The following is a 25451-nucleotide window of genomic DNA, read 5'->3' on the forward strand; positions in this document are numbered from 1 at the left end:
GCGAAGTCAAACCCTCAGGTCCTTTACATTTGATGTCATTTATCCAGGTCTGGGTCTCATCTCTTTAACTACAGCTCACAGATCACACTCAGGAATGTTTGCACTGAAGATGAACTCTTACCTTGTGCATGCCTGTGACTTTAGGGATGTAGAAGACAGAGTAGGTGCGGTTCTTGTCATTGTTGGCTGTCACTTTAGCCTGGAGGAAGGTTTTAAAAGGTTCATCAATAAACAGCACGTCACCATGACCATAAAAGTTCAGAGACAGGATCTCGTAAGGATGGGGGTCTCACCTCCTCTCTGTGTCCTGCAGGGTCCTCCACGTAGACCAGCACCTCTCCCATTCCTGCACTGATGGTCTCCACGGTGAACACAGCTTTCTTCATCACCACGTTACCTACAGGTTCCACACCTGCAGAGAGCAGAGGTGACAGGACATCACATGTTTCAGAAGTCCTGAGCTGACACTGAAACCACTGTGGGCACTTTACAAGATGCAAATTTAAGGCGGTATCTGGGAGAATCGACAGTGAATAGTTGAGCCGAAGTTCCTTCTTAGTGAGTCCACCCTCTCAGTTTTTGGGTCCATGTCTGTAAACATGTTCTAATCTGATCCAGCTGCTCTGCTCAATACAACTGTAGCTGTGTGTGCGTACCTGGTCCATAGGCGCGGGCCTTCTTGGGGTTGAGTTTGGGTCGGAGAGGTGCGCCAGGCTTCAGTTTGGCCTTGGGGAACTGGGACAGGTAGGTCATGACCGAGTGTTCGTCCACATTGGGATCAACGATCTCTTCAGGGGTGATCACCTGACACACAAAGACAAGAATGTTTCCAAATGAAAGGGCAGTTTTTTCCTTGTTTACATATTTGCTGATGACAGAGCAGGGAGGCTACAGCTGTGCAGCCATGGAGACGACAATCCACAAAAAATCAACTGAGCTGTGTTGTGATTTACTGATCACACCACAGACCAACCTCTACCTCGGCTCAGAAAGTACCTGTGGCAAACTCACACGCAAACCGGCTGGCACCCGCTCACACAGACGAGCTCATTGTCTGACTTTACAACCACAAAGGCAGAGGGGGAAGGGACGGAGACAGTTTCTGAGCAGAAGCAGAGCTGAAGGCGGAAACAGCAGCGACCACAGAGCCAACTGTCAGCACGCTATGCTGTGCCAGCTGCCAGCGCTGCACCAACACAATGCCAACACAACAGTGTCAGACAGTCGCCACAGCAACACGACCCAGGAACCAGCACCATGGAACTGAGTTTGGTGAAATCTCCATGTCAGACCCTGAACTTTTGCTCCGGGCAAACAACATGTGTTAGTTAAGGTTGTTGTTAAGGATGTTGTGTTGCAGTATGAACGTGAGGATAAGTCTGGTGATATTCTATATTTGTCTTATTCTCAACAAATCCAATGAAAGTGACCAAAATTAAACCCTCGTTGTTGTGCTGGTTTGGTTGTGCGATTTTATCCACGTTCAGGTCGTCTCTGTCAAACTGCCACAAACTGATATGATCGAAATTCAAAGCTGTTTTTTGTCATCACAGTTGGAGAAAAACAAAATAGAGCCTCAAAATACAGTTTCCAATAATACTAAAGATACTCTCCCGTCCTCATGAGTTTCTGCCCTGGAGGACAGAAACTTGTGGTCAAAGGATGGAAAGCCCCTCTGCACCAGCATCATCTCTGTGGCTCACTTCTCTTGGTCACTTGATAAGATGGAGGAGCAGCACCAGTCCTACATATCGGGTGTTTAATGGCGTTTCCAGCTCAGACAACTAACAGTAAACTATTACATGTGGTACATTTGGTTGAAACACCAGTGGCCAGGCAGTGTTGTCAGCTTCTAAGCATTCTATGCATCACTCCCTTTTCTTTTTTGACCTCAACTTGGTGCGTTACCTTTTGTTTATTTACTTATTTATTCTTTTTGTCTTTTGTGAGGTCGTAGTTGTATTCATGATATTTTCTTTTTTCTCCCATCGTAATGTTCTCTGTCATTTGTGGTTTTTTTGGCCCTGATCAGAATCAGAGTCTGATATGATTCTTCTATTTACTCAAATGTATGTGAAACGCTGTCGACTACTTAATCTGAAGGTCCTGGTTCAGGAAGATGAAGTTTATAAGCTTAAATAATAATTTGATGTTAAGAAAAGCTGAAGTCTGCTCATAACTGTATAATGTTACAGAGTGGAGGCTCTTCCCTCATAAACAATCTTTGACTGAGTACAAACCCGGCAGCAGCCAAGTTTAGTTTTGGCCTGTTATCAAGTTAATGACTGAATTAACATGAATTAGCAGCAGCTGATATGATTTGCTGTCAGTGATGTTTGTCTAGAAACCAGAAGCTGCTTCCTGAATGTTCTCCGCTGATCTTTGCTGATGATAACCGGCGTCACATCATGGTGATTCTCATTTTAATGTTAACTTTTATTGGCATTGAAACGCTGCACTGCAGATCCTGGTTGTGGTAGAAGAGAAAACACAGTGTAAAGACAGGATCATTTCAGCAGATATGTTAACAGATCAGCCCTGATCCTCAGGATGAACTCAGGACGCCACTGAAAGCTCCTGTGTCCAGCTGTTTTAGGACGTTACTGAATGTTTTTCAAAAGCTAAATATTTGTGACCCTTAACCTCTTCAGTGGGAACCAGTGGGACTGAGCGACAGACAGCGTAGAGAGTCAGACGGTTCTGGCAGACAAGACTTAACCACACCGTTGGGTTTGGTTAAGAGAAATACAGAACATCACTTCTGCTTTGGTTAAGTTTATATTTGAACCAGTTTATCTTTGTCCAATCAGGTAAAACTGAAGGTAAACTAAGGTTAAGTTAACACAAGGTTAGTTAACAGCTGGTCCAAGAATAAAACATCAGTAATAAAATGATCCTGTGTCTTTTCCTGAACTGTGGCGTCTGTGGTAACAGACACAATGTTGTGTAACAGTGACGTCATCATGTACAGTTGTGCTGCACATGATACAAACACAGGTTATTTATCTGTTGCAGTTTCCAGGATCCTGACAGAAATGTGCTGCTTCTGGCACAAAGTTACACAAATGATTAAAAAAAAAGTCAAAAGTTGCTCATCGACACAGTTTGTGATCGTTCACACAGTGATGAGCGAGAAGTGGTGGAGACAACGTTGTGCAATTTGTTCACCACCATCTTCAGCAGCATAAATACAAGAGTGGTTAAGTAATCTCAGTTACACAACATTATAAATCTGAAGTGTGCTAACATTAGTTGACATTAGCCTTATAAGACTAAAAAGGCTGCAGCAGGACTCTCCAGTATCCTGCTTATGAAATCAACTTTAATTTGTAAGAAGAATAAGAGAATAAAAGATGTCATTTTTAATTCAAACAGCTTCTTGATTCACTGTCACGTGGATGTATTTTACCTGTGGGATGCCCAGCCAGTCGTCAGCTTGCTGCATGGCCTCGCGGGCGTTGTCCACTGGTTTGGTCTGGTCCCACTGGTCCCAGTCAGGACACAGACCTGCAGGGGGGAGAGGAGGTGCGTTTGACTTACTACAGGGAGCAGCAAGACAATAACTCATCTGTTGTATTTAGGTAGAAACATGTCCTGATGATGTTCAGAGCTTTATAATGATAATAAGCAGTTTGACTGTGTAAATGTAAAACTCTTTCTAATTGTTTTTAAAGTTTTTTTTAAAATGACCACTAATACTTTAACATCACCAATGTTACGACACAATAAAAGACTTAGGGCAAATCACCAAACGTATCGACAGTAATAAAAATGACAGTAGGATGATTTTCTGTTTATTCTGCATTAGGAACTAAGTTACACTGTGTTGTCATAGTGAAACTGCATTTCTGTTGGAACGAGCGACATAAAACGTGAACTGGCCGAACGTGTTGACTCCTAAGTTGCAGCCTTGATGACGTCCAGCAGATAAAAGCAGAACACACTAATCTGTATTTGAGGGTGAATCTGCAGCAGTAATTATCTGTCTCTGTGGCTCCTCAAGATGTCTGCCCTTGAATTTACCCACTGGATGCTCTGATGCTTCTTCATTATCACACAGATTAATCCTGGTGAAGCGTCTGTGTCAGCAGTTATTTCTCTACTTGTTTGTAACTGACTCTCAGGTCTGGGGTTTGTTATTTTTGGACACTGTCAGGACATCTTTTGCTGGAGCCTTATCTCTGGCTCGAGGCTGTTAGCGATCCACAGGTATGCCAAACATCCTGAGTATGTAAACAGAAACCTCCTTTATGCCTCACTTTCCTTCACTTACCTCCCTCCCTCGTCTCCTCCTCTCTCCTCACTCTCCTAATTTAACAGGAGAGTAATAAGAGGCTCAGTGCTCCTGCTCCTCTCCTCTCCTCTCTGTTCAGCTCTTCATCTCCACTTCCCTCTGTTTCTCTCACTCTGATGAGAATTACGCACTCAAGCTTTCCCTGACCTGACCTCAGATCTGCAGCTGTCAGTCACTGCTGGACGCAGACAGTTATGATGCTGAAAGACTCGTCATCAGCTCAAAATTTTAGCTTGTCCAATACTTTGGACAAATACCTGCAAAACTACTGACACTCCCATCGACCTCTGCTGTGCTTTGTGCTGAGGGCTGATAGTTCTGCAGGAGTGAGTCCTAAAACCTGGCAATTATTTAGCATTTTAGCACTTCCTGTTCCCTGGTCCTGAAGTCTTTGGGCTTTTTGAATGGGTTGTAATCAGATGACTGAAATAAGGTCAAGATGTCTTCACTTTTTATTCAAGCTATAAAATCCGTCAGTAAATCCCTGAGTCCTGATTTCTTGAAGCTTTTATGTTTGTTAAAAAAAGGCTGGTTGCTAACGACAACAAGCTGGCTTTTGTGGCGGTGACTGTGGTGTAGTTCATTTTTAGCTTAACATTAGCTTTTTACTTCTGCTGATTGACTTCAGTTTATTTTCTGTAATAATCCAAAAACCAATGTAAAAATGCTGTTGGCACCAGGGTGATGCTAACTTCCATCACTCGGGTCATCCCTGCTGCACTCTATTAGAAAATGATAACATGCTAGCATGCTAACCTTAGACGGTTAATACTGTAAACATACATGCTAAACATCAGCATATTTGCTGTGTCATTGGATGCATGTGAGCATACTGATGCTAGCAATTATATCAAAGCACCGCTGTGTCTAAGATGTTTCCCTCACCCGGAGCGCAGCTGTCGACCAGGGCACCGAGGGCCCGGCCCGTCTGCCAGTCTCTGTTGAAGTTGGTGATGGGAAGCTCGGGCAGCTTGTTCTGGATCCATCCCAGCAGCCTCTGCTTGGGCGTCTTCTGCTTGCCATCATCCGCCTCCTCCTCCTCATCCCACATGGGCATGGAGATGGAGTAGTGCAGAATCAGGGTCCAGATCAGACCCAGGATCAGCTTCAGGTTCCCATCAACGATGGCTTTAGAGTCTGGAGACCAGAGGAAGAGAGAGCAGATGTGAAGTCATGTTACTGTGGAAAAACAAATCAGGACACACACAGCTTTGTCATTTAGAGGTGATTTAGACAGAAAGGAGGGTCGAAAGGAGGAAGGTCATCTGCAAATTTGATTTTTAGATGCAGCCCTCCTTCAAAATACAGTCAGGTCAAAATGAGAGGAGAAAGGAGAGATATCTCCTGTTTGATCTTTGAGCTTCTTCTTCACTCTCAGAAGTGAGAATCTGATGATCTGCGCTTCAAAAGTCAAATTTCCCTCAGGAGTGTCTCTGTTATCTGTTATCTCATGTATGTCTCATGTGCTGCCTGATCTTAGTGCAGCTTCTGCGTCACAATTTCAGTGTCAATGGTGATTTTTTTTATTTACATTTTTTTTTCACTGAAAAAAAAAACAAAAAAAAAACATAAGAATGATGACAATGTGATTTTTGTTGTGTTTTGTACCAAACGTGTTGTGGAGAATATTGTTTGTAGGCCTGAACGACTCTGTAGCCACACTCTGTCACCACAGTGCTTCATCTTTGGTCTGTTGTGACACATTTTACTTTAACAAAAAAAGCTGCAGTTCCTGAGATCTGAATGTGTGACTGTTCTGGTCATGGGTTTCAAACACTTTCTGTAATAAAACATCTAAAAGCAAAAATCTTATGGCTTAATTTGTCTCAGTTTAGGGTCCTTGATGTGAAAAAGTAAGTCTAAACTTTTGGGCTATTACAATTCAACCTGTACATGTTCCCATGAGGCCACATCGTGCACAACATAATAATGCTCATCATCTCTACGCAGACGACACCAGGATTTACATGGCTGTCTGTCCAAATGAATATGGTCCCACTAATTCATTTATTTACTTACAGTATTTAAATAAAAGAATTTTTCCTTGCCTTTAAATCTCTACTTTATTAGTACACCTTTTATTAAAGACATGAAACTTTAAAACATGAGTCAAACTTTCTCCATCTGAGACATATGTCATTAATCAGAAGAGGAAGACAAACTGTGAAACAAAGAGCATCATGATGAGTGTGGAGGGAATTTTCTGGATGAATCATATTGTAAGAGCTGAATAAATGTTCACATGGGCACAGAAATATGCACAGCTTCATTACAGGATGTGATAACATGCTGTGATACCTGTTGTTATTTTAGTTCAGCCACAATGTTCCGCAAAAATGTTCTTTATTTTATTTATTTTCTATATGAAGATTTTGGATGATTCATGCATGTGAATAGTTATAAACTCATTCACTGACAGTTCAGTCACTGTTGCAACAAAGTGACACAACAGACGTCTGGTAAAAGTTTAGTTGTTGTAAACTGCATCTGAGGTGTTTGTCTTTGTTCAGACACAACCACACACACACTGCTGCAAACTGAGGAGAAGGTGATGCAACCAGAAGCTAGCCTGGGCATGAGGAAGATCACACACACACACACACACACACACACACACACACACACACACACACACACACACACACACACACACACACAAGCCAGTATAAACACTACAGCGAGCACACACATGTTGCACAAGGAGCAGTTGATCGGGGTGGTGATTGCTTAGGTCCAGCCTGGAGGAAAGGGTGGAGCAGTGTGTTTGTGTGTCTCCTGGCGGATGGTGATTAGAACATAGTTAAGGAGGAAAATGGGGTTAAAGTTCTGGCTCTTGTGAGGTATCGAGGCTTGGTTCTGATGGCTATCAAGGGTGTACAGTGGTTTTAGGCTCGATGTGGTGTCTGAAAAGTTTGGGGTCATGTGACCTGTGAATCCCACTTCTGACAGCAGCTGTGTCCAGTTTTCCCTGAGACTCTGGTAAGGGCTGCAGGGAGCATGAAAACAGACAGAACCAGGCTAAAAAGAAACAACATAAATGTCTTTGGAGCTTCAGACTGTTCTCATTCCAGTGCTGCTCACCTCATTGTCTACTTAATTTGTTTTGTTATTGTTGTCTAGACTGGAATAATTGCTGGTAACAGCAGCTCAACCTCTACAACAATGAGGTCTCCAATGATTCTTTCTTAGATATTTTTGCATAAGAGAGCTGGGGCTGCGGTCGGGGGCTGAGGCTACTGAAAAGGCTGAATATTTAATGCCTGCAGTAAGAGGGCCTGAAAGCTGTTTGGCCAAGAGCTGCAGTGAGAGTTTGAGGATGGGGTTAGGAGGGACGGGGGTCTAAACCAAAGAGGGGGAGCTGGAATTTGATGCATGGTGAAGATGAATAGTTGAGGAGCAAGCCAGAAGAGAAATGAAGGCTGTTGAGAGATGAAAAAATCTAATCTAATGCACAAAAACACGAGCTTTAGATCAGATGACTTTAAATTAGAGGAATTCTTTGCCTACATGTAGAAGTACTGTACATCTGGGACATCTCCGCTTCATCTCAACCGGCTGAGTCGGAATTTGTTTGCCAACCCTGCTTCATGACATACATGACATGTGAGCTGCTCCCAGTGGAAAAACACACTCTGCGTCGTGATAAAATAGAGCAGGGTCAGACGAAAGGCCTGTTTGGATGACCCATCACCATGGGAACTTTGAGAGCTGGATTGTTATAGTAACAGAGTGGCAGCTCAGGCTGCTCAGGAATGACAGGAAAGAAAAAGACGCGGCAAAGCAAGATGCAGAGGAGACTGGAAAGAGTGATTGTGAAGGATGGAGGGGGTGGGGTGGGAGGGAAATGTTGCCTGAAGACAGAGATAAAACTCACTGACAGCTATAAATTGTCATTTGTACTGATAGCAGGGAGTGAGAGGTTCCTGCATGTGTGCTGCAGGTTGGTACTTGCAGCAGGAACGCAGATCAGCTAAAGCAGGGGTGCGTCACATAGCAGCCTGTCAGCCACCACAGCACCGACGGGACAGGACCACAACATTACCAGAACAAGTGCAGAACAGGGCACAGTGTTGAACTAATTATTACTGAAGTCTATAAAAATCAAAAAGAGTGAAAACTGTTGTCACAAGTTTTCATTTTCTTTCATTTTCAGGGTGAAAACAAAACCCTGTCTCCACCCCAACAACATACTGTCAGCAGGAGGTTTCAGTGCCTGAGCCTTAAAACCAGCTGTCAGGACTTCTGGAACTTTGTGATGTCACAACAAAGCAGTCACTGCTCTCAGCCACACCCCAAGCCCCGCCCACCTGGACCCACCATCCAACATTGCAGGATTTGGTTTCTCTGAGTGTTTACCTTAAATCTGCTATATTTTTATTCAATCACTCAGAAAACAGTCAGCCAATCAGAGGAGAGCCTCAGATCCTCTCCTCTGATTGGCTGACTGACCTGTTGTTACTAGAGCTCCAGAGAGAAGCCTGAGAGAGATGTAAAACTACACTGAGATGGTTTCTGGTTCTTAAAACCACAGATATATCTTCTGATGGAGATCAACACTTCAGATAAAACACAGAAGAAGAGTAAAACATGGAGCTTTAACTGTAGGTCAACAATAATCAGCTGTCCAGTACAGAGCATCATTTCAGGTCTGGTCAGGAGACAGCAGCCTGTCCTCCTCCTCCTCCTCCTCCTCCTCCTCCTCCTCCTCCTCCTCCTGGGTTTTGTTAGGACATAAATTTGCTCACACTGTCTGATATTGTGTGGTTACGTGTTGTTCTTTGATTCATGCCCCTCACACACAAAGCCACTAAACATGTGAGGAATCTGCCAGCATTCCCGGCAGACCACGGCGCACCGAGCCTGACGGAGCCCATATACGGACACAGACTGCTGCAGACTCCCCCTCTGCTGACTCATACCCCCCAGCCCCACCCCCCACCCCTTGTAGAGATGTGTGTGTTTGTGTGTTTTGTGTATTTGTGTGTGTGAGAAAGAGAGAGAGAGTGTGGAGGCTACCGCATGGAGAGTGTGTGTGTCTGTGTCTGTTGATGCTCTTTTTGCTCCAAAACTCCCATGACTCATCTGTTTGGCTCGTCAATACATCCCCCCCGCCCAGTGACACTGCTATGACATCATCTCAACCCCTGACCCACAGCCTGACCTGGTCCCAGCCTCCTGGGGAGGGGGAGGGAGGGCGGCGAAGAAAAAGCACAGAGACGAAGGGGAACGTTTCTGCACAATATTCAGGTTGCACTTCAACATCTGGAGCAGATTAGTCCTGAGGTCTTGTAAGAAGAAGCACGATGCAGCACCGCAGCCCTGAGGTCTCTGGCAACTGTCAGTCGCTCACAGCATCTTTATACTTATTCATACCTGACTTGTACTGTGTCATTTTAATGGAGTTAATAATAATAATAATAATATACATGGTTCTAGTCTGGTGATGTAACTACTCCCAAGTTGGTGCGCTGACCGCTAACATGCTAGCTCTCAGAGCCGCTGGTCTAACATCCCTCTCCCTCACCAGACGTTCACAAGCTTAAGTTGACACACTTTAATCAGAGGATGTTTTTGTACCATGGAAACGAACCACAAGCCTTTTGAGGACGGCTGCTATCAGATGGCTCACCATTGGTCAACGGTTTCCACCAGATTTAGTTCACACTTACGAGCCGATGCACTGATTGATATGATTATATTAAAATTAACAAATTTAATGTTTAAAAACTGTGTCAGGGCCTTTACTGTCTGTGCTCGACCAATGAGAGAGCAGGCAGACACCCGTCTATATGTCGGCCAATAAGAGACTGCAAAGCATAGCATAGGTCTGAAGTCATTTAGAAACATTAGTTTGTCCACAGGAAGTTTTTTCAAATGTAAAACATCCTGGTCAGTTGGTGACACAGAGAAAAAGGTTTGATGATGATGTGTCTTTAAAAAAAAAAAAACACTTTACATATCAGATGTTTTCTGGCATAATTGAATGTCTTGAAGCTGTTTACAGCTATTTACCTGGAAGACATTAAGATTGTCAAACTGTGCTTGAGTCCAGCAGCACAATGGTTCCAACATGGACACACACACACACACCATGTCATGTCATGTCTGGAAAAAGGGGGAGAGAAAACCCAGTCAGACAGAACACAGTGAGGAAATGTCACACATTCCACACTGCCCTTATCTCTCTCTCTCACACACACACACACACACACACACACACACACACACACACACACACACACACACACACACAAAATAGCAGCCTGCCTCAGTCTTTTGTTCCTATGATACAAAATAAAAATGAATTATATGAAACTTTTGCTTTGAAACTGACATGAATTCAGCTTCTAACCTCAAACATCCAAAAAGTGAAAATCTTTGACCTGGAGCTCTCTCCTCTTTCCCTCCCACCTCTCCTCCTCCCTCCCTCTGTGCAACAAGCCACACTGGAGCTACTACACTTCCTCCTCTTCCTTTCTACTCCTTCCAGTCATCCTCCCTCCCTCCACTCTCCTTCTCTTCACTCCCTCCGCTGGAAAAAAAGTTCCTCCTGGTTTTTAGCCTTAAAAGGGCAGAAGCAAACTGGATCTTGGCAGCCCTCCCATTCCCTGGGCTCTGGTTACAGGCGGAGGGGAGGAGGGAGGACAGGAGAGGGGAAGGGAGGCCGAGGGGGTGGAGGGCCCAGAGAGAAAAGCAGGGAAAAGTGCTGTGTGGGACAAATTTAAAGCTTGCTCACTGAAGATGGGCTGAGATATGTTCATTTGAGTGAGGAGGAGAGCAGATAAAAAATGAAAAACATGAGCGGAGCAGGGAGCGGCGAGTGGGGACAGGCTGAGACAGAGGCTGAGGAGGTGAGAGGAGGACACAGGCACCGCATGGAATGATGAATGAGGAGGTTTAATAAATACCATGCGGCTTTGATCAACTCCTCGTTTCCTGGAAACATCTGAGAACTACGATCAACCATAAGAGCAGAGTCTGGGTCTCCAAGTAATTGATAGTTCTCTAGCTGGCAGGAATGATTCAGGTCTGGAAAAGTAGATCCGCTCCAGACGTGTTTCTGGCGAGTGAAGCCAGGCTGGTCTGTGTGTAGGTACAATCTTGTAACGCAACAGTTCACAAAGCACAAAACTCAAACAGCAGCCGGTTAATATTATATTATTATCACACTCCAGGATGGTTTTTATGCAACTTATTTCAATGTCTCACTTAACAAGTGCAGGTTTCTGAGTACAGTTAAAGGATGTGTTGATTTACGTCTGCTTGTTCAGTCTGAACATGAGGCATGGGGCGCCGGGGCGCCCTTCCAACACTGATGTAATGCAATAGCCTGAATACCACTGTGCTGAATGTGAATGCGCGCTCCACTAATCCTCAGTATCCACTTGACCAGTCCCCTGCCGCCCGTGCAGACAGGAAGTCATGCTAATGATAATGAGCTGGCAGGAAGTGGTCCATTTTGACCTCACAGGGAGGCTAAACTCTCCGTTATCTCGCTCCCTGGCCAACATACCTCTCTGCCCTGCACCACCACCACCACTCCCTCACTTCCATCGTGTTTCTGAATATTAAAGATTGTATTTGATGCTGTGTGACGTCCCCAACACCAGCAGGCCCTCAGCGAGCAAGCTATTCAGACTTCCCAGCGGGTCAGTACGGAGCGCGCTCATTATCTGACGACTGGCGATGCAGTTACAGGAGCCTTGGGAGCTGCCGGAGCATTACTGCTGTAATTACTCAAGGACATTGAGTTTAAACCTGCATGAACTCATGTTTTGGCTGCACAGTGGAAGCAGAAACAACACTGACATGTTATCACCTTCTTTTATTATCCATTTAACTATGTTTCAGTCTCCACCAACTCCTGAGACAAATATTTGGCTCTTTAGCTGCTAAACTCTGCACTGTGTTCAGCAACTGTGCCTCTGCTGTTTGCTGCTGAGAAGGTTGTGTACAACGGATTTTCAAGGTTTGTTTTACTGCAAACACCACAGATTGGACACAAGTGATGAGACTGACCTAAAGCATCAAAGTGATGCTAACGATTCCTCTAAGCTCCAACATAAAGAGGAGAGACACTCACATTACACACAGTCACTTGATCCACTGTCAATAATAAATACTGGTGTCAGCAGCTGTAGCTTCCTCAGGATCTGTCTGGTATTCAATTTAAATTAAATTAAATTTAATTCTCATTTCATCTATAAACTGTTTCATCTCCATGGATTCACTCACATGTGAATACTGTCATACAAAAGGACACATGCTGTCGTCATACATGTCACAAATGACATCATGAGATCATATCACAGTATGATCCAATAAGCCTCCACCGAGCCCGATCAATAAAGGTTATGATGATATATTAGCTTAGCACAGATGTATTGGTCTCATCATATGAAGAAATAATGGTACATAAACGCCACAGATGTGTTTAAAGTCATTTAAAACAGTGTCACATGCATTTTCTTTACTAATTGTGAAGCACTTTGTTGCTGTTTGAAAAGTGCTTTACAAATAAAGTTTATTATTATTATTATAGTTTGTGGTGAACAAGCCAAACAGTGAGGTGTGAGAGGATTTGTCTTCAGAGACAGATCGATGTGCACGTTAGCGCGCGGCTCTTCTACAGAGTCGTCTCCATCCAGTCACTGTCACAACACACACTGCTGAGGTGTCTGACTAATCACCTCCGATCTTCACTGCACTCACACACGAGTCGAGTCACACTGATCATCAGATAATTCTTCAAAACATAAAGCCACTCTTTGTAAGTTCTCAGAGAGAGAGAGAGAAGCAACAGCACGTTCTTCCTCCTTTCAGTAAAAAGTTGAATTAATAATCAGTAAAACACACACACACACACACACACACACACAGGTTTTGTTGCTTCAGTCTTACCTGGTCAGGTGTGACAGCTCGAAGGTTGGTCTTGTGTTACTTTTTAATCATCTCACAGATGAACATCTCAATAAAGTGTTGCTGATCTATGACATAATAAAAAATAATCTACACTCGTGGTTCTGACTGAATCAGTCAGTTACACTGCAGTATTTCAGGTGACCAACAATACAACAAAACAACTGCTTTCATTATTAATTATTCTGCTGATTATCATTTTGATTTATTGTTTGTGATAAATGTTTGTTCCATGTCCCTAAATGTCATGTTTTAGTTCATAAATATTAAGTTTACTGTCACCAAGAAAAGTGTCAAATTCTCACATTTTAGAAACTAGAACCATCAAATATTTGGAATTTTTGCGGCAGCAGGGTGACAGAGTGAGCAGAAATGAGCGAGAGTGTTTTATTGCTTAGGATTAAATTGTTCTCAAATGTCAGAGAAAATGATTTTGTTTCTTCTCTAAAACGTTTTATACTGTGACTATAAACCCACTTAGATGAGCCTACGTCTCATTCTGAGAGCTAAAGACAACTTCTGCTCGACAGTTAGTGCGTTTATCTCCGTCTTTTATCAGTAATGTAGAGCACTTTTCATTATTATGTAACAGTGCAACAGGAGGAGCCTGGTGTTGCCACACAGGCGTCTGTCTCAACCTGCACGTCTCTGCTTCCAGGCAAAGACACAGGAGCAGCCAGGTACAAAGTTTCACCACAGCTCAGTTTATTTCACATCCCATGTGTGTCAGGAAGAGTTTGGCAGCGTCGTGTCATTGTTTCCACAAACTCCACACAGGCTCAGTCAAGTTCAGATAAAGACGTGTTTTCAAAGGTTTTAAAGTCTTGGACTGAAGCAAAGATGCTGCAGACAAGGAGCTGACACAGCGTGAACGTCTGCACAACTGTAATCTGCTGAACAGCTACCGTTTGTTGAAGCTTCAGCACGCACACACACGCACACACACACACACACACACAAGCAGGATGATGCCAAGTGAAATGATTGAGCCTGTTCAAACATGGGTGTGATGAACACAGAGGAATATGCACATGAGCAGTCTCTCCACATGCACCACACAAACGTCTGTAAATAGACAAACAGATAAATGTAAAAATTCTAAGCACTAAATACTAAACATACAGATGCAAATCCATGTAGTAAGTTGACCTAATGGAGGCTGAGCTGCAGTCAGCGTCTCCCCTGCTTCACTCCTCTGGCTGCTAGATGGCAGCCTTGTCACTCTTTCCTCTGCCCCTGACTGAGAACATGTGAGTCCTGGTCTGGTTTCATCAGTGGTCATGAGTCTGCTGCTGGTGCCAGATCATGTGGGGGTTTGTCAGAGCTGCAGAGAGAGATTACCTGTCGGGTGAAACCTCATCACTAAACTGCAGCCTGTGCTGGGAGGAGGAGGAGGAGGTGCTGCAGGGTGGAGCTGACAGATCCAACATGATGCTGACGCAGGAGTGGATCCATTTCAAGTAAAAACCCTCATCTCAGTGATGATGACGATGATGATGATGATGATACATGGGTACAGGGCACTGAGATTAAAGCTGGTGGTAATGACCCTGTCAGCTTCATTATCCAGTTTATGGCTGAAACTGTTGATGAATCAATTTATCAATTCACAGGAAATTAATCTCCAACTATTGTGAGATTCACTTAATCATTTAACACAATAGTTTATTATATCTTCCCAAGAAGATTGATGCAACAAGTAAATATGAGGCTATAGCCAGGAGATGGTTATCTTAGCTTAGCTTAGCATAAAGAATGGAAACAGGTACCATGTGTCTTTCTGAAGGTGACTGAATCCACCTGCCAGCACCTGTACAGCTCATTAATTCATGTTTGTTTGATCTGCACAAAAGCTGAAGTGTAAAAAAAAAATAAAGTTGTGGTTTCAGTGAGGTGTGTCGGGGACTATTTCTTTGCCAGGAGCAGTAATATCTGGCACATTAAACCACAACACATTTTTACACTTTGGATTTTAAATGAATTAAACAAACAAGATGCCGGGTGGTAACAGGGAGCTTTAGAGCTTCTGTTACGTGGATCTTTAAACCTTTGGGTGGAGCAGAACTAACTGTCACCTCCCGTTTCTCATTTTTATGCTAAGCTAAGCTAACAGGCTGAGAGTGGCATCGACTTTCTCATCTAACTCTCAGCACAAACATGAATCAGCCTCTTTCTCCAAATGCTTAACTTCCATTTATTTTATTTATTATTTGATTTATTTAGTTTTTTCTTCAAGCACCAACGTTTGCTGCTTCCAGCCTCTCAAATATGAAAATCTTTTGCTTTGTTCTGTTGACTTTTCTCTCTTTCCAACCATTTTATTATTACTTATGAATGATTGTTATTTGCAGCTCTCGTCCTGTTCCATCGCTGTGGCCTTGCTTGCCTTTTGGGTGGTGCAAATTACTGTTTTTTTTTCTTGGGTAATCTGTGAGGACAGCGTTACAGTCAGCACTCTTGCATATCAGTTCTTGTTCATTTTTAGCAGGCAGTGAAATGAGAAATGAAAGAGGTGTGGTCGTCAAGATCCAGAAGAAAAGCACTCAAATGTCATTAACAGGGAAAATGACTGAAAGTGTAGAAAAGTACAAGTAAAGAGGAGAAAGAAAAGAGGAGAGACAGAGCTGCAGACCAGAGAGAGAAGGAGGGAGTGTGTGCACCATGCTGAGCAGTTTGGTAACTTGTGGTGAGGGTTGCTGCCTGGGTGTGTCCATTTTCTGCAATGAAGGGAGGAAGTAAAAGAGGAGAGTGCGCTTCCCTCTCATCTTCAGATTAAATGACTCAGAAGGAGCAGCGAGGATGAGGGTGAGTCAGTTGCAGGCACAGACAGACAGACAGAGCTGAGTAGGATGGCTTATTGGGGCCTGGTGCTGCACCCTGAATACAAGCAGCTCATTGTTTCATTAAACGACAATCAGCCGGCATCAGGATCACAAAATACAGGGAGGAGGGATCTGAACCTAATCTGAGACACGCCTTGCATGAAAATGAGATTCTTACATCTCTTGTATTTGCATAGATGGTATCTTCTATCACCAACCACAGCCCTGATAAACACATGTGGACTCATGGTGTGAAACTCCACCTTTCCTCTGTGCTAAGATGCAGTTTGGGGGTGCGACGGTGCCGCCGCCTCCTCACCTGTTGCCTGCAGCAGCAACAGTAGCGTGTGTGTGGAAACCCTGAGGTGAGCCAGACGTTCCCCGCGATGACAGGGACTCACTCATGTCTGATTCACACAGACTCACAAACCTCTTCCGCTCTGTCCAACCACAGACGTGTTGATAAAGGTTTTGTCGCAGAGACACAGGTGTTGTTGTTCTCTGTCTTACTCCAGGTGTGTGGAGCGTGACACATCTGCTAGAGTTAATCATTCTTGTTCAATCTCAGCTGTGGAGCTGATTAGTAAGGCTGTGTTTTCCTGGTGCTGTATCACAGCTCAGCAGAAAACGGCTTCAGTTCACAGACACAACTGCAGCTGCAAGTAGGCAAAGACCATTAAACCCAGTTTTATGTCACCAAGTGAGAGCCAAGTCGTGTCTAATGCTGTGGAGACCCAGCCCCAGCCCACTGCACGACATGAGCACAGACAATAGCCCTGTGTCTGTGTGTGTGTGTGTGTGTGTGTGTGTCTGTGTGTGTGTGTGTGTCTGTGTGTGTGTGTACAGGATCAGCTCTCCTATCCCACTAGGCCCAAATTACATCCCGGCCCACAAAGTTTGCCTCGGACCGGCCCAGCCCGGCTCAGGCGGCAGGGGAGCAGAGAAAGCCTGGGGCCCCTCTGCACACAGTCAGACCCCCTCCTCCCAAAACAACCCGCCTCAAATCAGGACGGCCAGAGACAAAAGTGCTGCGGAGAAACGCCTGCTTTTCTCCCTGAGTAAGGTTACCAGCGCTCTGCTGTGGACTCATCTGACGCCGCTTCACATGACTAAACTCAACTGTGTCTTCGCCACTGTTACTTTAAAAGGTGAGAGTTTTTTCTACTGGGCAGCAACAAGCTCAGCTTTATTCCTGCAGGCCTGCACACATGCACTGTCCTCCACACTGCAGCTTCTTAGCACCACCCAGGTTCATTTCTTAAAGAAAACCAAGCGTGTGCACCGACAGCAACAGAGCAGGGGCAGAATGAAGGTGGGGGCGAGGTGGAGGACAGCTGCCACACTCTGGCACCATTCATTAAGCTCTGCCAGGTTTCTGCGGTGTGCAGGGACGTGTGTGACCCACCTATGGACACCAGCTTGATGTTCTCCTTGTCCAGGAACTCCAGAGCCACCGACACGTTCTCCAGCTGCATCTGGCGGAAGGTGGGCCTCTGGTTGTACTTTCTGAACATCTTCTTCTGGGACAGGACCTCCAGGAGCCCGATGAGCCGCAGCCCGTCGCTGAGGTCCGTCTGCAAGTTCCCGATCCTCTTGTTGACGCATTTCAGGTGCTCGTTACACCAGCGGGTGAAGGTGTTCTGCTGGATCTTCTTCCACGGCGCATCCTCGGCCAGGTCCTTCTCCGTGGCGGGCATTTCTGCGTCCTTGTCCGTGGAGAGAGCGTTGGGAGCGGGCGCGGCGCTCTGGTGGAGCCGGGGGTGGGAACCACTCATTTTTATGGTCTCGGCTGTCTCTCGGTTCGCTGGCTGTTTTCTGGGTGGAGTCTGCTCAACTTTGAGTGGCCGCTCCCTTTCTCTCTCTCTCTCTCTCTCTTTCTAGCTCGTCTGTGTTTGAGAGGAAAGAAAAAGAAAGAAAGCAGTTAACATGAGAGAGTGACTTATAGCCCGGAGGTAGAGTTTTCTCATCGAGGAGGCGGCGGTGGCAGAAAAGGGAGTTGTTCTGGATGAAAGTGAAACTGTCCAAGTGGGACCCCCCCCCCCCCCCACACACAGTGAGGCAGCTCCAGAGCTGGGACCCAGTTCAAGACTAACACACATTTAACTGCACTGCCATGAAAGTCAGACTGGGGGAAAGTAACATCAGCATCTTTCTCAACACATTGTCCAATAAATAACATAAAACTGTCCAGATATGGACCTGATGAACTCAACTGCACAGTCACTGAAAACAGGAATGTTAAACAGAGAAAACTGATTTTAAAGGTCCCATATTTTACTCTTCTTCTGTGGTTTATCTGAAGTGTTGATCTCCATCAGAAGATATATCTGTGGTTTAAAGAACCAAAAACCACCTCAGTGTAGTTTTACATCTCCTCTCTCAACAGGTCAGTCAGCCAATCAGAGGAGAGGATCTGGGCCTCTCTTCTGATTGGCTGACTGTTTTCTGAGCGAGCCAATAAAAATACAGTAGATCCTGCACAGTTGGATGGTGGGTCCAGGTGGGCGGGGCTTGGGCTGTGGCTGAGGGTGGTGACTGCTTTGTTGTGACATCACAAAGTTCCAGAAGTCCTGACGGCTGGTTTTAAGGCTCAGTTTCTGAATACAGGCTGTGTGCATTTCTCTGTGGACTGAGGCTTTGATACTTTCACAGTATTAATATAGAACCTAGACCTGCTTTATAATCACAAACACATGGACATCTACCTTTAGACTGGGTGGAGCTTTAAAGAAGCCTGTTGAGGTTTTGTGTCACCAACAGTAGTAGCCTGTGGCACAAGTGGGGCACCTGCACATGCAACATGATGCACAATGGTCAGACAAGGACATCGACCTTTACACTATATGGGACCTTTAACTTACTTCTTCATGCTACCGTGTGTTTTATGATTTCTCTGTCTAACAGATAAAGAAGCTGCAAAGCTGGAGAGATTTCAAACATCCTCCTTCATCCCATCACGTGTCACATTCATGTTGTAGCTACTGGAGATGAAGGAGGTTGTTTCCTGAGCTGGAGAAACAAAGTGATGCTGTACCAGATGTACAGAATCTGGATCAGCTTCACTCACTTTACTGTGTTTACACATACAAGGAATCTGACTTTGGTTTTTGTGCTTATTACAAAAACAATTCTACAGAGATGACATGAGCTCATCTGAGGCCCATGCTCCTGGGTCCCAGGCTGCAGTGAAGTGAATATTTGAGATATCCAGAGGGACCTGAGGATCGTAAGGTCCGGGTTTGTTTGTGTCTCTTGGCCTGAATGCAGCTTTGTTGTTTGTGCCTGTAAGCAGGGACAGTCTGCTTATTTGTGCACATATTTTCATCTGAAATTTCTGCTTTTGACGTGTGTGTGTTAGTGTGACATCACTGAGCTGTGTGTGCAGCCTTATCTTTAAAGAGGTCACAGTGTGGATCAGACTCTGAGTGTCTAGACACCAGTCTTACCCACCTCCTCTGTTTGTCTTCACCGGACTGACCCAACATGAGGTCATACACCAAGTATGCACTATATGATGAACTAATGGCAGCCTGAGTGTTTCACAGCAGCAGACAAGCTTCATTTGGATTTTTCTTCTTCAGGTTCTCTGGGGACAGTTTCCCCCTGTTTGTTCAAGAGAAATCTCTCCTCTGTGAATTAGACACATTTTGATAGTTTTTTTGGTTTGTCACATTTATTATTATTATTATTATTATTAGGAGATAAGGAGGAGATAAGCTGATTTACAAGATGAAACCAAGTTATGATGACATAAATACCTGTGTAGCCACACTTGTAGTTTTTTGATGGGAGTTGTAGTTTTTGTTGCATGACATGTTAAAATCATGACGTTTCTCACAGCAGTGGATGGAGGTTTGTCTTAACCCAGGAGCACGCTTCAAATCTCCAGAGACTGACGACAACACGCTGAATGAGAGACTGCACTAATGGAGCAGAGGCTAGCTCGGACGTGACGCTATGAGTTTGACTCTATATTCAGCTGCATGATGGGAGTTGTAGGATCCAGCATTTTTGAAGCTTGACTCATACAAGAGACTAAAACTCAGGATATCTCGACCTCTGCTGCTTCCTCATAAAATCTGTTCTCAGTAAATCAAGTGTGTGAGAGTGAAACACCAAACCTCTGGAGTGCAGCTTTAATGTGACAAACTCATTAGATAAAATTTGTAAATCTCAAAAACAGACACACACGTTCATGTCCTTCAACTCATTTTCTCTCTCTGAGTAACGAACAGCAGCGGCTGTGAAGACGGAGGGAGAGAAGTGACTCTGCAGCTTTTTTGACTAAATAAGGAGCTCGGTGCCAGGAGCCACAGTGTGGCCAGCAGCCATCAAGAATGCTCTGCCTTTGTGTGTGTGTCTGTGTGTTTGTGTGTCTGGTCAAGGGGGAATCTGAAGAATGCCCCTCACCCCCATAACAACCCTGGAACCCCCAGTCTTAATAACAGCTCAATAAAAGGGCCCTATTAATGTAACACACACACACACACACACACACACACACAATCTGGCAGCAGTGTGTTTGTAAATTCACTGGACCATTTAAAACAATAGAACAATAGATTTAGCTCAGTTTGGTGCATAATTTGCTCCATTTCACAACTTTCATTACAAATAAATGTGTCTCAACATTTTCCAGGTTTCAGCCTTAATTAAATATAAATTATAAAAGTGTGGAGACTGTGTCAGATCAACAGCAGCAGAACTGGAGTGAAGCAGATCAGACCCAGACAGCAGAAAGTTTTCAGTGGATGGATTCGCTCTGGCTGAAATGTGTCGAGGGATCAACGTCTGATGACTCAGTCCTGAGCTTTAGAGGCACAGCGAAGCGAGAGCTGAGAGAACTGGTGAAATATTCACTGCTCTATTGTTTCAGAGGAATTTGCCAAATAAACAGGAGAGAAAACACAGGGCGGGGACAGATGGAGCTGAGACTCAGTGAAATGTCTCAGAATCTGAGGACCAACCCGAGCTCTCTGCTCTGACGTCTGCCTCCCTCTAGTGACCGTTTGTGAAACTACATTTTTCTTTGAATTAGCGCCTCTGCTGCTTCCTCCCTGTTTTGGGAACCACGCTCTTCTCTTCTCCTCTTGGCACCTTTTCTGTTTGAAACTTATCCATCTCTTCTTTGTTTCTCCTCCAGTTTTGTCCTGTTTGTCTCTGAACTGGACTCACTCCTGACAACACTGTGACTTTCACTGGTTGAATTAAATGTTGCTGACACGTTTTCATCAAATAAAGGTTGATGTATAAATATCTGCATTTATTTGACTGGAGGGGAGCCCCACCCTCACTAATATTGTTACTTTATTCATCCTGTGGTTAACACACAATCCGTGTTTTGTGCGTGTCGCTCTGCAGATGTGATGGCTGTGAAACTGAGACAGAAACCGTGATACCAACATCCACGATCTCGTGTCACGATACAGTGAGAACAGACTGAAGCTGTTAACCTGCTGCAGGTGCAGCCTTTTCATGAAAGCCACAAGAAACTCATTTTACATTTCTTCATTAACACTGCGACACATTTAAATCAAACAGTTATTATTCCATGTAAATTTAGGGCAAGCTGTATATAGTGTAAAATATTACACCCATTTTATTATCTCCAACTGCCTGTGTCATGTGACTTTTATGGTCCAATCATGGTGGAGTGATCACACCTGCAGTAAAGGTTAGACCAGTTCAGTTACCTGAGGATGGATAATAACCCACAGACTGCAGAATCTTCTTGTACTTCAGTATTTCATTTACACGTCTTTATACTACAGAGGAAATATTTGTACTTTTTATTGCACTACACTTAAATGACAGCTGCAGCTTTTACATGCAAACTATATCAGGAGCTTTTAAAATGTGATGCAGTGCTTTGCTACTGGACCTAAAGATGTCTGCGCACAGACAGATTACAGCAATGATATTATAACACTCTGAAAGAAGTGTTTCTGGCTGATGTAATGTTACTTTAGACACTTTAAGTGCATTTTGCTCACAATACTTCTGTACTTTGAATAAAGTAGCATGTGAATCCAGTGTTTTCCTATAAGATCTAAAAGCAGAGCTCTTCAAGTTACTGCAAAGCCTGAACAACCAAATCCAAGAGTGAGCTGAGTAACTGAGTTAAAGCTGCACTTTTATTTCACATTTCACTTACACATGAGGGTTTTAGTCTAAGCTGAGGTGACAGCAACAGCTTTGTTTCCTGGCTCTGCAGAAGAATATGAAACCCAAAGGGTGGAGTGCAAAGTGCATCGATATTTCTGTGTCAGGTGAGAATGAAGTCATGAGAAAATAAAACCAGCTGCACAGGAGCAAATACAGCGAGGTCTGATGCTTTACGACCATCCTATCATATCATGCTGAATATGAAGGGAAGAGCCTGTGGTGTTAGACTAGTTTAGATAGTCACTAGTTTAAAGTGAAACTTCTGTAATTACAGAACCAGCCTGCGATGCCAGCAGCTTCTCATCATCACTCACCACACCCGATCAGCCACAAGTCGAGCAGAGCAGGACTCTTAGAGGAAGTAGATGAATGCTGCGTGCAACGCTGCCAACCGCTTGAGACATGCACAGGGTGGTGAGCGAGTCAGATGCACAGATTACAGCGAAGTTACGGCTTTCCCCTTAATTTCCTGCAGTGAGTGTGTGTGTGTGTGTGTGTGTTTTGGTGCCACTTGCTGGGTGAAAGTAGACCAAGATGAGTCAAACAAGGACAGCTTTTGATCTACACGTTTACGTCTGGCACTTTCTCACGCACGTCTTTTTCTCCTCGTGGCGTCTCATCACCTCTGAGTTATCAAGGTGTTAGGACACCAAGACCCAGAATCCCTCCAGAGGTTTTGGCTGAACTTTTAAGGCCGAACCTTGGTGCTACAGTAAACAGGCAGAGCCGTCAGCCTGAAATCAGTCTCCTCAGCTCTGTTTTAGATGAAAGGTGCACAGGAATGTTATGACCTCACAGTGAAATCACCTGCAAGAAAAAGTTGGAAACGACTGGTTACGTTGACTTCGAGAACAAAAGAGGCACATTCCTGGAGTTCAGTCCCATCACCAAAGACATTTAAGGGAGAGGAGAAACATATGGGGGGGGGGGCATGATGAGGAATGTGGTGGTAGTTATCATCACATCCATCTGAGACAGTTGGAGTGGAGACGACCCTGTTCATGACTGTAACTGTAATAGAACTAATCTAATTAGATCAGATTAGACAGACCTGATGGTCCAGTCACATGAACACCAGTTAGACCAGCAGTCCCAATATAACTTATACACACTTCACACCGGATGCTTCGAGATGCTCTGAAGACTCTCCTGACACTATCTATCTATCTATCTATCTATCTATCTATCTATCTATCTATCTATCTATCTATCTATCCATCTATAACCACAGGTGCAATAAGAAGCTGTATGCGACCACACACGTGTCACTATTTTTCCAAATCTACAGTCTGTTTGCTCATTGTCTTTATTTTGTGGGTCCTCGCTCAGAAAGCTGTGGCCGTGCCCTCGGTCTCATAAGAAATACAGAATATTCGACATGTTATCCTCTCATGTGTCTAATGTTCCACATGAATCCAAGCAGCAGCTGACAGAGCTCAGCGCAGCTCTCTCTCTTGGTTTGAGAGATATTGGCACCAGGCTGGTGAAACTCTCAGACCTGGTTGTTGGATCTGTTCTGCCCTGAAAGCCTGAACCACCCAGATCTTTTCTGCACCCTCTCAGACCAGAACATGCACCTGTGTCCATTATCATCTAGTGTTTTACAGCTAAGACTCTGACTGTACACAGTGTAGGGCGGGTGTGTGTCCTTCAACACCCTCTGCCACCAGGTTTTTATAATCTAAATAAATTCAGTCCTTCTGGCACAGTGCCACATGAGTCCCCTCACCCTGCAGCCGGATCCAACACAAACATGTCAGAAAGTAGAAACTATAATATTGATGAATAGGAGAATGTGGGGTCTCTGCCCCCCCCCCCCCCCACCACCACCTGGAGCTGCTTCATAATATGAGCAAACATCCAAGCCGTGCGCATGCTCTTGTGAGACCCGCTCCCGGCGGCGGAGGGCGCAAGTGGTCGCCTCTCTCCTCCGGAGTGAGGAGCTCCAGTGTCCGTGTATTACCTTATTTGGTGCGGAGCCCCGGAGCATCTCCCCGGAGCATCTCCCCGGTGATGCTCCGGGGAGATGCTCCGGGGAGATGCTCCGGGGAGATGCTCCGGGGAGATGCTCCGGGGCTGCTGCTGAGCAGTGAGGTGAGACGGACTGATGAGCTGAGCCAGGTTCACGTCATGTGACTGACCATCAGCCCGGGTCACTCTGGAGCTTCATGCACCGACATATGCGCAACGAACCGACCGAAAAAAGTGAGTGTGACCGCAGCAGCTGCAGCCCACCCGGTGAGAGCGGCGGACCCTCCGGTGCCTCTATCCCAGAGCCCGCTCCACACACACACAGACCATACATGACAGAAAACCTCATGACACAACACCGCAGCAGCAAACACACAACCAGTCACAAACTGTCCCACGGAGCCACAGCATCACCCACTCGCAGCGAGTCCGCAGCGGGACACTTACATGAGTCGCAGCCTGGGGTCTCCGGTTGTGTGTCTGCCTCTCCGCTCCGTCAGTCTGCAGTGACTGTGGTCACAGAGGGTGTGTGTGTGTGTGTGTGTGTGCACCGAGGTCCCGGACCTCCCTCCCCACGAACAGTCCCAGTGGGGGGAAGTGGGTGTTATCGGTTGTAGCGGCGGCGCAAAGTAAAGAAAGAAATAGTCCCTCCGCGGCTCGGCCCTTTTCTACCGCTGCGCCTCGTCGCTCCCTCTCTCTCCGCCAGAGCCTTAATTGGTAACGGGGTGAAGCTCGGAGGTGCTGGGGGTGTGACTCCCCCCGTCCCTGCTCTCTGACGTCATGACCGCGCCTTCGGGATTTTAAAGGTATGATGTCACCGGCTCGTGAAGTGCACCTATCGCTCACTTTTAACCTGGAGGGGTGTGTTCGTGCGTGTTCGTGCGTGTGTGCGTGTGTGTGTGTGTGCGTGTGTGTGTGTGTGTGTGTGCGTGCGTGCGTGTGTGTGTGTGTGTGTGTGTGTGTGTGTGTGCGTGTGTGTGTGTGTGCGTGTGTGTGTGTGTGTGTGTGCGTGTGTGTGTGTGTGCGTGTGTGTGTGTGTGCGTGTGTGTGTGTGTGTGTGTGTGTTGGAGTGCTCTCCAGCTGAGCGTTGGCTCAGGAAACAAGAATGCTCGGCCTCCGCTGTGCCCTCTGCTTACAGTTCATCAGTCTGGTGGGAGGATGGAGGGAGGAGAGGAGGAGGAGAGGGGAGGCCGTGGGGGAGGAGGTGGAAGTGGAGGGGTTGAGGAGGTTAAAGTGAGAGCGGAGGAGAGGAAGGAGAGACGTTAGAAAGAATCCCTGTG

At 45.3% G+C, this 25451-nt stretch overlaps 1 protein-coding gene across 4 annotated transcripts in view; it reads right to left on the bottom strand.

Annotated features, from left to right (window-relative positions):
* The window catches only part of flna (filamin A, alpha (actin binding protein 280)), a 48300-nt gene extending 23530 nt beyond the window's left edge, over nucleotides 1-24770 (bottom strand). For 3 of the 4 annotated variants that reach the window (XM_071475031.1, XM_071475029.1, XM_071475028.1), the window contains exons 1-7: nucleotides 24619-24769; nucleotides 17441-17921; nucleotides 5180-5431; nucleotides 3410-3507; nucleotides 657-804; nucleotides 294-412; nucleotides 122-199 (exon numbers count right to left, since the gene is read on the bottom strand). In XM_071475031.1, coding sequence (XP_071331132.1) covers nucleotides 122-199; nucleotides 294-412; nucleotides 657-804; nucleotides 3410-3507; nucleotides 5180-5431; nucleotides 17441-17810 — 1065 coding nt within the window. In that variant the 5' untranslated portion in view covers nucleotides 17811-17921; nucleotides 24619-24769. Of the gene's footprint in view, nucleotides 1-121; nucleotides 200-293; nucleotides 413-656; nucleotides 805-3409; nucleotides 3508-5179; nucleotides 5432-17440; nucleotides 17922-24618 lie in introns of all 4 variants that reach the window. The other variant, XM_071475030.1, reaches the window with a different exon arrangement.
* Between the last annotated feature and the right edge of the window lie 681 nt (nucleotides 24771-25451).

Source organism: Trachinotus anak, unplaced genomic scaffold (assembly GCF_046630095.1).
Source record: "Trachinotus anak isolate AG129_WGS33_773 ecotype Australia unplaced genomic scaffold, CSIRO_AGI_Tana_v1 ptg000004l, whole genome shotgun sequence".
Classification (NCBI taxonomy): Eukaryota; Metazoa; Chordata; class Actinopteri; order Carangiformes; family Carangidae; genus Trachinotus; species Trachinotus anak.